Consider the following 10,905-nt stretch of genomic DNA (forward strand, 5'->3'; position numbering starts at 1 on the left):
GAATGGAGATTTGTTATTGTGATGTCAATTCATACTTGAGCCAGCAAAAGTTAAACATACTTGTAGATGGATATGAACAAATAACAGAGGTTATTGTGTGTAGATCACGTAGATATTTAAAAATATATCTTTACTATATTGTGGTCATTGAAAGAGATTACAATTAAGTTCTGGTCAACGTATGTAGTAGATAGAGGGATCATTATCCAATATGATAAACAAGCAATTTTACCGAACTTTTGTTGGCCCAAGTATAGTAACAAATAAATAATACACATATTTTCGTATTTTTTATTTTACTGAGGAACAGCCGCGGGAATGACGAGTTTATAAATAGCTAAGTAATAACACAGACATACCACACTTTAATTTATATCTATTTTAAATATAAAGTATTACGAAAGTCCATTATACACTTTGTTGTTTGATGTTTGCTTTAGAATCCTCCGAAGATCTGAAAAGTTACAATTATTAAAATATTAGTCTTTGCGATAAAAATGGATTTGGTGACCAAGAAAATAAATGTGTAGATGCAAAAGTGCCAAGATGTTTGGTTTTTATTTTTAAACAAATAATAAATAAATACAACTGCTGTGGTACACTAATTCATAAGACTTAAAAACTACAAATTCATAAGACTTTTTCAAACATTGAAACTAATATAATGATGGTGATTTTTAGAATCTCACATTTCCAATAGATATCTATGTAATACATAGTAAATAAAGATCATAGACACATAAAAACAAATTTATATTTGCTTCCGAAATCATCAATTAAGTTGTTTATTAAAAAAAGTCAACTAATGAAAGTGCTGCGTTTTTTACTGTTTTCTACACATTTTAATAATTATGGTTTAAAAAAATATATAACAAATAACATAAGCAAATTTAAATCAGTTATTTATTTACCTTCTTTATCTTCTGCAGAAAGGTCATGTTTAGGGAACTCCACATCAAATGTGATATGCATTATGCCATGAAGGTTGTTATTTTCGAAGTTTGGCATTCCTTCCCCCTTCTTTCTGATTCGGGCACCCGGCCATGTTACTTTATCTCGATTGATTGAAACTTTGTGTCCGTCCAAATGTGTGATTTCCATTTCAAATCCAATCAATGCGTCCTAAACAGTTAAATATTTATAATTAGTCACATGCTAAGAAAATTAAGTAACTTAATTTTATTCGGCCTGTGGGTCCCAAATTTTATATTTGCAAAAATATAAATACTGTTTGGAAACATAGAAAAAAGTCATTAGAATTCATTAGTATTGTCAAAATTAAAATGGCTGATTATGTCGACTAATATTTTTTTGTATTTGGCAAATTTAGCTGTAAAAGCACAGCAAACACAACTACCTTAATATCTTTAATCTCATTTGTACTGTAAATTTACACTGAAATCATTACATTTACGTCAGTGTTAATATGTACTGGATGAAAAATAAGTAATTTGATAACATTTTATTTAAATTCTAGTAAAAAGTACATAATTCCACTTTTAATTGTACGATAGTTTTTACTTAAAAAATCATTTTCCAGATTTATTTGATTTAATATAAACGTTAACTTTTACATGAGCACAAAAAACAGTCTGGTTCATGAGTATTAAAAAAACTTCATTTAAATTTGCTTTCTTCTAAACAAATAATAATCAAACAATAATAATACAAATAGTAATGTAATTTTAAAATCAAATCAGTAAACAAATAATACCTGAAGTGAGAGAGTGACATTTGTGTAGAGATCATCACCCCTCCTTAAGAAGACAGAATGTGGAGCAGTCTCCAGTTGGACCACCAGGTCTCCGGGATCCCCATCCAGGTGTGGTTCTCCTTCTCCGCGTACCCTCACTTGCTGTCCATCCGGTGCACCGGCTTCTACCTCGATTTCCAGCACCTGTTTGTAAAAATTCTCATTTTAGAAAACATTCTGTATTTATTTCTTAAAAATAGTCAATAATAAAATATAACCTTATTATTCAGGTATGGGTTTAAAAGGGTTTACAATGGTCGTGCAATGCCATCATTCATTTGTACATAATTTTGGCTGCCTGAAAACTGAGTGCCTATAACATGTCCATTTTTTGTATTATTTTTTTATACTGAATTTTTAATTCAACCAATTTGAAATTGTGCTTCATGTTTCTCCTGACAAACTTTTTTGGTAATTGCCAGGCTTTGATTATTTTACACAATATTAAATAATAATACACGAAAAAAGCTCAAATACCTTCCCAATTTTGTTGATTAATATTTTATTTTTTTTAGCTGGTTTTTTAACTATGGATTTTACTATATTTTAAAACATTGTTTTTTTTTATCTATTAGTTAATTACAGTAATTTCATCTATATAAATGGTTACTTAAATGATTTTTTAAATATTTTTGGAATGTTAGGTTTTGATTCTTTAACATGTATTTAGCTGCCCGTGTTTACATTTTGTTACAATATTTTGAGTTTGTCCAAATGTTTGTAGACATAAGACTGTATTTCACCCTTTTGGGAGTCATTAAGATAAATAAATTACAACAAGGACGGAGAACATTTTACAGAAGGAAATTAATGCCTAGACTTCCATATTCCCTTCTCTTAAATGTTCTCCGTACAACAGTGTAATTTGTTTATACATTTTGTATTTACTGTAAAGTTACACAAGTATCTAGTCTTCACATTTAGCCACTTGTATGATTTTGTTTTCTTATTTTTTACCCTGAATTATGTCACATTTAATATGTAAATAAACAAATAAAATATTATCATCATTCCCTCATCTTGGTATGCACATGAAGGCAAAATGATCAGTCTTAAGACTGTAGTCCGGTAAAACGCACTAAAAATGAGGAAATTATAAGATTTTGCCATTTTAAAACTAATGTTTTTTAAAAATCGCGCAATAATAAAAAAACATAAATTAGATAAAAACAAAAACTTTTAAAGGTATTTCTATTAAAAAAATATACTCAAGAGTTTTATATAACTAAAATACAATTACTTTTTGACTGGCAGATTACGCCATTTCAAATTTAGGCTAAACTTTGGGGCCTCGATTTTCATAGAAAGACTAAGTATTGAACTAAAATTTGTTTAAATGATTTAAAGATAATAGATTGAAAATGAAGATAGCGGAAACAATATTTTTTTTTTGTTTTTGAAAAGAAATACAAGCATTTTAAATCAAATAAATTTTTGTGACATTTTCTTTTATTTCTATGTAAAAAATTATGCTTTCGGTAATACTTAAAAAAAAAATTGTTATTGAAATATTTTAGTTGAAACCTTTTTTTATAGAATTGTATTCTCGTTTTTTTTAAGAAGATAATTTTGGTCGTAATAATCAATTTCTAACAATATCTTATTTAGGTTTTTGTTACCTTAATACCGGTACCGGTAAGGGCCCTAACTTAATAGAAATACCTTTAAAATTATTGTTTTCATTTAATTTATGTTGTTTTTTTTTTTATTATTGCGTGATTAAAAAAAAAAAACATTCATTTTAAAATGGCAAAATCATATGATTTCCTCATGTTTCGTGCGTTTTACCGCACTACAGCCATGTCAGTTAAGGGGACTATGAAATATTGCAGTAAAAAATCACCTAATAAATAAATATCACAATCATCATTTTCCTATCCGCATCCAGTGGTGTGTACATGAAGAAGGTGATCAGTCTTACACTGCAGGGAAAATGAAATATTGCAGTGTAGAACCACTTAAAAATAAATATTTCAGGTTTATTTTGCCAGGAATAAACTCAGGAACCTCATGTATGGTAGGCGAACGCGTTGACCAGTGCATTATGAGACCACTTATTTCTACTTGATTCCCCTTTCAGGGATTTTTCTTGAGAGTAACCATTGAGTAGGAAGCACTCATCTAAAATTTTCTGGTTCTATTTCACACATAGAAGTGTATTCTTCATCCACCTGGACACACTTAAAAATATTGTAGCTGTGGTCCAGTGGCTAGTGTTGCGGACTCACAAATCAAAGGTCTATGGTTCGAACGTCACATTCTAATAGCTAGAATGCCCCCATAATTGAAACGCTTGTGTAAATCCATAAGAATGCAAATATTTATTTTTCTTAAAAATAAAATAAAATAAATGAAAAAACGCGATTCCGCAGTTTACCTTCTCCTCGTTGATGAGTTTGACATTAGGACATTCTTCACATACGGTCTGTTGGACCATTTGGAACCTTCCAGGGCCGAGGTTTCGGGTGACCATCTCCTGTCGGCAGTTACACTTGCGAGTACCGGGAGCCATCTTTATGACGGGCTTATTACGAGTTATCTAAAAACAAAAATATTATTTTGAATTTCTGAAAACATTTTAAAAGATATCTTCGGTAGTCAATAATGTTATGAGTTTGTTCAAATTTTTGTAGTTCAAGTGTTGTCTAGAATGTACGTGAAATAATTCAGTCAGACGAATCTCACTCGCAAAGCTTTTAGCTCGTTAACTTTACAAAAATCAACAGATGGAAGGAATAAAGAAATATGAATTTTCAAACATAGACAGAATGGTAAAACAGATAGCCACTTAAATCAGCCAATGACAGGTCATAAACCCTGTAAATGACTAGACATCCATATTTCCTTCTCTAAAATGTTCTCCATCTCTTGTGATCGATTATTGGCTGGTTTTAGTGATCACTGTGATGTTAAGAAGGGGTTCGAAGTTACTTCTGAATTTAGGGGAATAAGAGACCCGCAAATACAACCTTCGAAATTCAACCAGTCTCAGCAGCAGTTTTCCTACAGAATCCATCACGAAGTCGATTTGCACACCATTTTCCAGTTAAAATGGCAGTGGACATAATTTTTTTATTCAAGGAAGCTTGCCCGGGAGTATTATCCGCGCTAAATGAAATATTCGACAGTACACGCAGAGAAGACTTTCCTTATTCCATCTTATAGCGATATATTGAACAGACCATATTGAATTGAAATATACTTTAACGTACATATAGACTGAGATGTATTATATTTTAAATCCTATGATGTCTTGCCGGTAAAGCAACTTTGTGACTACAAATTTATTTAGATCGGAATATGAACAAAAAGTTTTTCACAATCACAATGCTAGATAAAAATTGTGTTAATCATTCTGCATGTTTAAAAAATCCATATTATTGGATCTTTTATACTTATACGTATTTTTATTGGCAAGAAAATATTCTCATAAGAGTTACTGAAAATTTCTATTTCCATGCCATCTCGAGTAGGGTTTCCAATCTCGTAGCTGGTTTGGGATCTCGGTATTTGCAGGATTGAAGATATTTAATCCCGCGGGATCTCGGTATTTGCGGGATGCCGCATGTTTCAGAGCGGAGCTTAAATAATTTGGTTTAAGTATTCATCATCATTCCCTTTCTGCACCCAATGGTGCATAGAGCACTGCATTGGTACACCGATCGCAGTGTATCTTGATAAAAAAAAAATTACACAAAGGTATGATCGGTCTTACGCTTCAGGTACCAGTCCAGGTACTATGAAATATTCCAGTGTAAAAAAAACACCTTTTTAAATAAATATTTCATGTCAATCCTTGAGATCTCTTGCACGGTAGGCAAATGCGCTGACCACTACACCACGAGGCCGACAAAAAAGTTTTTAGACATTGTTATATTTATTCAGATGATAATAGGTATAGGAACTAGTGAAGCTGTAATATGGTGTTAAAGGATATATCGTTGTTGTGCCAGCAATATCAGATCTGTTAAGTAACATTAAAAAAAATAAAACAGATTAATAAAACAATGCACCTTTTGATGATGGTTTTTTTTTATTGATAACGAAAACGAAAATTACGTAATTTTAATTTGAAAAAATATTAAGTATATTTTATTAAAAGGGAAAATTCACTTAACAGATATTACTGGAGCAACGCTGATATGACGGGATCTCGGTATACTGAGATTGGAAGCCCTAATCTCGAGTATTTGAAACACACAAATCATCATCATTATACCTCTACTCGCACCTGATGGCGCATAGAGCACAAAATTGGAACACCAAATGCAGCATAACTCGATTTTGAAAAAACATATCGTCGGCGATACTGCGATACTGAGTAATTATCAATTGAATTTTTTTACAGGGGAACCTAAGTGTTCGGTTAATATATTACTTACAATTTTAGGAATAATTTCTAAGTAATGGCTCTTAATCCCTTTAACTAATAGTAAAGCATTTTTGTAAAAAAAGGTTATGCGGCACTTATTGCAGAATCATTTTCATATATTTTTAATTTCATAAATACAGCATGGAAGTTAGGATGGAGTGGGTTTCATATGATTCTTTAGATTGGATTTGAATACTCAAAACAATTATAAAATTGTCAAAATATTTATTTATATATATTGGATTTTAATTTAAAAAACATGAGCCAGTTAAATACGAATAAACAATTCACTAAATGTCGAAAATGGAGATTCTAAAAAAAAATGTACATAATATCGTCAGTAGGCGTGCATTACCGCCAATATACAATTTTGGCAAAAATGATATATTCATATGGGGGGATTTTTGGATGTTTTCTAACCATGCGATACGCGCAGTACCAATAATAGGCGAGCCTTTTGAAGAAGAACAGTATAGCGGATCAGAGTAAATAATGTGTAAGGTTTTATTTTAAAAACAGTTTTTACTGTCTCCTGGAAAGAGTTGACTTAGTAGATCGGTGGTAATGCATGCCAACTGATGATATAAATTAATGTATTGTAAATAATTTACTGAAATGACCAAAAACAACCAAGGGATTCAAAGATCTGGACTGGATCTGGACATGGTGTAGTGGTCAAGACGCTTGACTCACGCACGGAAGGTTCCGGGTTCGATTCCCGGTGAGAACACAAAAATTAAAATGTGATTTTTCTTAAGCCTGGGTGCTCTGTGATGTAATTCACCACTGTAATTAGGCCTCCTGGCCTGTTGTGGTGCAAAAAAAAATGTAAAAATAAAAAATAAAAAAATAATAAGATTCTTCTCATCGTTTCTTTGAATCCCTTAAAATAAATATGTGTTTATGTTTTTCCTTTTTTAAAAAAAATGTTATTACTATTTTATTTTATTTTTACATCTGAGCATGTTTTTCATTCTTTATTTCCATTCTTAATTCTTAATTACTCTTACAAATTTTCTTCATTTTTAATATTATTTCCATTTGTAAATACTCACTACAAACTACAAACCTTAAAATATATTTTTTTCACTTAAATTTTAATTTTTAAACACCTTTCATTTATGTTTTCTTTTTCCTTCTCTTTTTTATACTTTCATAATTAACCTTACATTTAATTGCTTTTTAATATGGAAACTTCACTGGTCCATTAGAATTAAGTCCAATTGTGTAAAATATTAAACTTTGTAACTGTACTGTATGTTTCCTGAATAAAAGAAAATAAAAAATAAAATAAAATAAAATACCACTCCTACAAAAAAAATATAAATAGGCATTTTTTTGTGGTTTGAAAATAAAAATACTTGGTTTTAGACAATGTCATTTGTATTTTTAACATGACAAGTTGTATTTTGATTGGCCGTAAAGCTTTTATTAATTTCAACTTTTTTGATTATACTTAATTTCAGTTTAAAAATGGAACTAAAATAAAATTGCAGTTTTCACATTTTCTCTCTACCATGCCCACCTCTGATGGCCGTTACTTTAGCAGAAACCTTTCCTACATTTGATCCATTTTTTAACACTAATAATAATATAAAATTTTAAAAAGGTATTTATTTTTTTCTTCAAAATGATAACAAGGATTCAAAAGACATAGAAGGTATTCGTAGTAAGCGGACACAATCAATTTGTAACAGTTTATCACCAGTTTTTGAGGACTTACCTCAATAAAATTGCCTAAATAGAGTTCTTCCAATGTGACATACATATTCATCACAATATCAGCTCCCTTGGGCGTCTCATGATTTTGTTCACCGCCCCCAAAGTGGAACCCAAAATCTCCAAAAAAACTTGCGAATGGATCTGCGTGATTCATCATATTGTCCCTTTTTAGACAATCTTCCCCGCACCTGTCATAAAGATCCCTTTTTTCCTGATCTGAGAGCACTTCATAAGCTGCGCCTAAATCTTGAAATTTCTGAGACGCATCCGGGTCATCTTTATTTTTATCGGGATGCAATTCTTTGGCTTGTTTCCTATATGCCTTCTTAACTTCATTTAAACTAGCACTTTTTGTAACACCCAAAATTTGATAAAAGTCTCTACCTCCTACCACCGATATCGTAAAAAGAAATAAATTAACTAAAGCAATGTTTTGAACACTCGAAACCACCATTTTACTTTATTTTTATAATTCAATCGATTAATACAACACTATTTTGGAATAATATTCCACATTATTCCATGGATTAATTTGACATAACCCGATATTATTTCTCAATCCAATCCGGCTGTCACACAACGCAACGAGTACCTCACTACAAAACTCATATGAACACGTATGTTATTCGCTTCAAGCAAAAATGAACTTTATCGGAAACGCGTTCATCTTTTTCACGAGAAAAATCTTCCTTCTCAAGGTTTAAAAATAATAGATTCTAATTTTCCATACATTTGTAACGCTACTTAATTCGTTTTTATATCAATCCCCACGTTATATTTCGACCAATAGAATTTAGCCTCGTATTTCATTATTGCCTGTTCATGAAAATAATGTTACCACTAATCAAATTCTGAGTACACAGCATTTCCCTAGTAGTTTCAATAATAAATTATAAATTATTAAACATAGAAAAACAAAACTTTAAATTTTATAATAATGAAAGAAACCATTATGAAATTTTTATTTTTAATTACCTATACTAATTTAATATAAGATAAGATTATAATAATAGCGAAAAGAGAAACAGAAAAAAATAAATTACAAATAATATTTGTGATCAAAAATGTGAATCAAATAAAGGTTTTTTTCTTGTTTAAAATTAATTAAAGTTATATGAATAAAATTTATATAATTAGCAAAATCATCTTCAAATAATGCATAAAAAGATATGATAAAAAATTATAACTAACAATATCAGTAATCTAAAGCAAAATAGAATTGTACAACAATAATGAATAAAAACATAAAAAAATGTAATGATATTGAAAAAACATAAATATGTAAAATAGTCCAATAGATAGAGAATGTAAAAAAAATAATAAACTAAATTAAAAAGCTACCGTTAAATAAAACAAGATATTATATGTAAAAATACTCCAAATACAAATTTAAAGTACCTTCAGTACACAATTTTAAATAATTAAATATAATATTGCTTTTATAATTTCTTATAGTGGTAGAGGTAAAGCGTTTAATAATTTCGGTGCTAAGAAACAGATTTTTTTTTGTCCAAAACTTGTATTCATAAAAGGTTCTGTGTGTAACAAATGGTTTCTGCCGATCTGGTCTAAATATTTTGTTATGACCCCATTTTGTCATTAGTGGTCTAGAAATATATTAGAGTTTCTTTTATAAATAGTTGTCTCATGTCTAAAACCTTATAATTCTTGTAGACTTCATTTGTTGGATAGGTTCTAGATAATCTGTTGATGATCTTTAAAATTAATTTTTGTCCCTTGAAAATGGGATCAAGTATAGTTTCAGCATCTCCTCCCCATCCGATAATTCTATAGGTTGCTACTGATTGGAAAACTGCAAAGAAAACGCTTTTTATTGTATTTGGATCCAGTATATCACGAAGTTCAAGAAAAACATGAGCCAGTTTTTTAAAGTTTTAGGTTCATATAATTGACATGAGGTTCCCAGTAAATATTTTTATCTATCCCCAGATATTTAATATTATCCCCCTTTTCAATTGGATTGCATAAACACTTTACTGATCTATTGTGACAAGTATGTATTACAAGTGTGTATTAGATTTGCAAGGGAGAAAGACTAAATTTTATGTACTTATTTAGTCTTGCCAATATTCAAAGTGAGCAATAGCTATGGGTTTTTTCGTTATGAATTTTCCGTTATGAACTTAATAATTTCAGCTATGGCACTATTTGTGCTTGTATTTGTTCTAAAACCAAATTGATTATCGGATATAAGTTTATGTTTCTGAAGATAATATTATCAAATCTTTTCTTAACTATTTTTTCTATTATTTTTGAAATTACACTAAGCAACGAGATTGGCCGGTAGTTATTTACAGAGAGAGTATTGCCAACAGCATGTTTCAGAGGCATATGGAATATACCCTTCTTAAAACTCAGGTTAATTTGCAATGTAATTATTAGCCAGTTTAATTATTTTTGGTGTAATTCTATCAAAATCTGGTGAGCTACCTTCTTTTAGTCTGATAATGGTTTCTGTTACTTCTTTGGTGCTTGTCGGAGTCAGGTGAAACGATTGAATAATATTATCATTGTTAGATGGAATATTTTCGGCGAGCTCGTTTTCAGAATAATTTAGTCACTCAGGAGTGTTATTAACCAGGTCTGAACCGATCCTTGTAAAGTAATTATTTATGAAATTAGCAACAAGATCCGGGTTGTCACTCACATGCGTAATTTTTTCGTCTCTTTTAATTTCTGTTATTTTATGTGGTTGTTTTTTGCAATCTGTAATTTTATTGATAATATTCCATAAATTTTTAAAGGTACCAGCTTGTCGTAATATTAGCGTGTAATATTCAACTTTAGTAAATTTCTGCAAACAATTCGGTATCTTTTATAGTTAGCTAAGCCAATGGAATATTCAGGGTGATTCTTACAAAATCTTTGCAGGTTATTTCTTTTGCGTGTACATGGTTTGATAGGTATAGTATTTTTACGTATTTTTTTGGCAGTAATTTTAGTTGAACTACGAGTATTTCAGTGAAAATTAAATACTTTGGTAAATTCATTAGTTGTTTCATTAGGATCAGTCGTTGGATATATTACTTATATGGGG

At 30.1% G+C, this 10,905-nt stretch overlaps 1 protein-coding gene across 1 annotated transcript; it reads right to left on the bottom strand.

The window, feature by feature from the left end:
* Positions 1-279: 279 nt before the first annotated feature.
* Positions 280-8,447, bottom strand: shv (DnaJ heat shock protein family member shriveled). The gene is made up of 5 exons (XM_088223808.1): positions 7,849-8,447; positions 4,131-4,292; positions 1,715-1,897; positions 912-1,122; positions 280-454 (listed from the first exon to the last, which is right to left on the bottom strand). The coding sequence occupies exons 1-5, from the start codon at positions 8,299-8,301 to the stop codon at positions 396-398; spliced, it is 1,068 nt and encodes a 355-aa protein (XP_088079934.1). The 5' UTR covers positions 8,302-8,447; the 3' UTR covers positions 280-395.
* Between the last annotated feature and the right edge of the window lie 2,458 nt (positions 8,448-10,905).

Source organism: Micrasema longulum, unplaced genomic scaffold (assembly GCF_059751315.1).
Source record: "Micrasema longulum isolate JH-2025_06_02 unplaced genomic scaffold, ASM5975131v1 h1tg000251l, whole genome shotgun sequence".
NCBI lineage: Eukaryota > Metazoa > Arthropoda > Insecta > Trichoptera > Brachycentridae > Micrasema > Micrasema longulum.

Excerpts from the sequence above, each read along its gene's own strand:
- shv (XM_088223808.1), bottom strand. The coding sequence starts at position 8,301 with ATGGTGGTTTCGAGTGTTCAAAACATTGCTTTAGTTAATTTATTTCTT. Across the intron at positions 1,898-4,130 it reads AACTCATCAACGAGGAGAAG|GTGCTGGAAATCGAGGTAGA; the intron begins GTAAACTGCGGA and ends TTTTACAAACAG. Across the intron at positions 455-911 it reads TTCTGCAGAAGATAAAGAAG|ATCTTCGGAGGATTCTAAAG; the intron begins GTAAATAAATAA and ends GTAACTTTTCAG.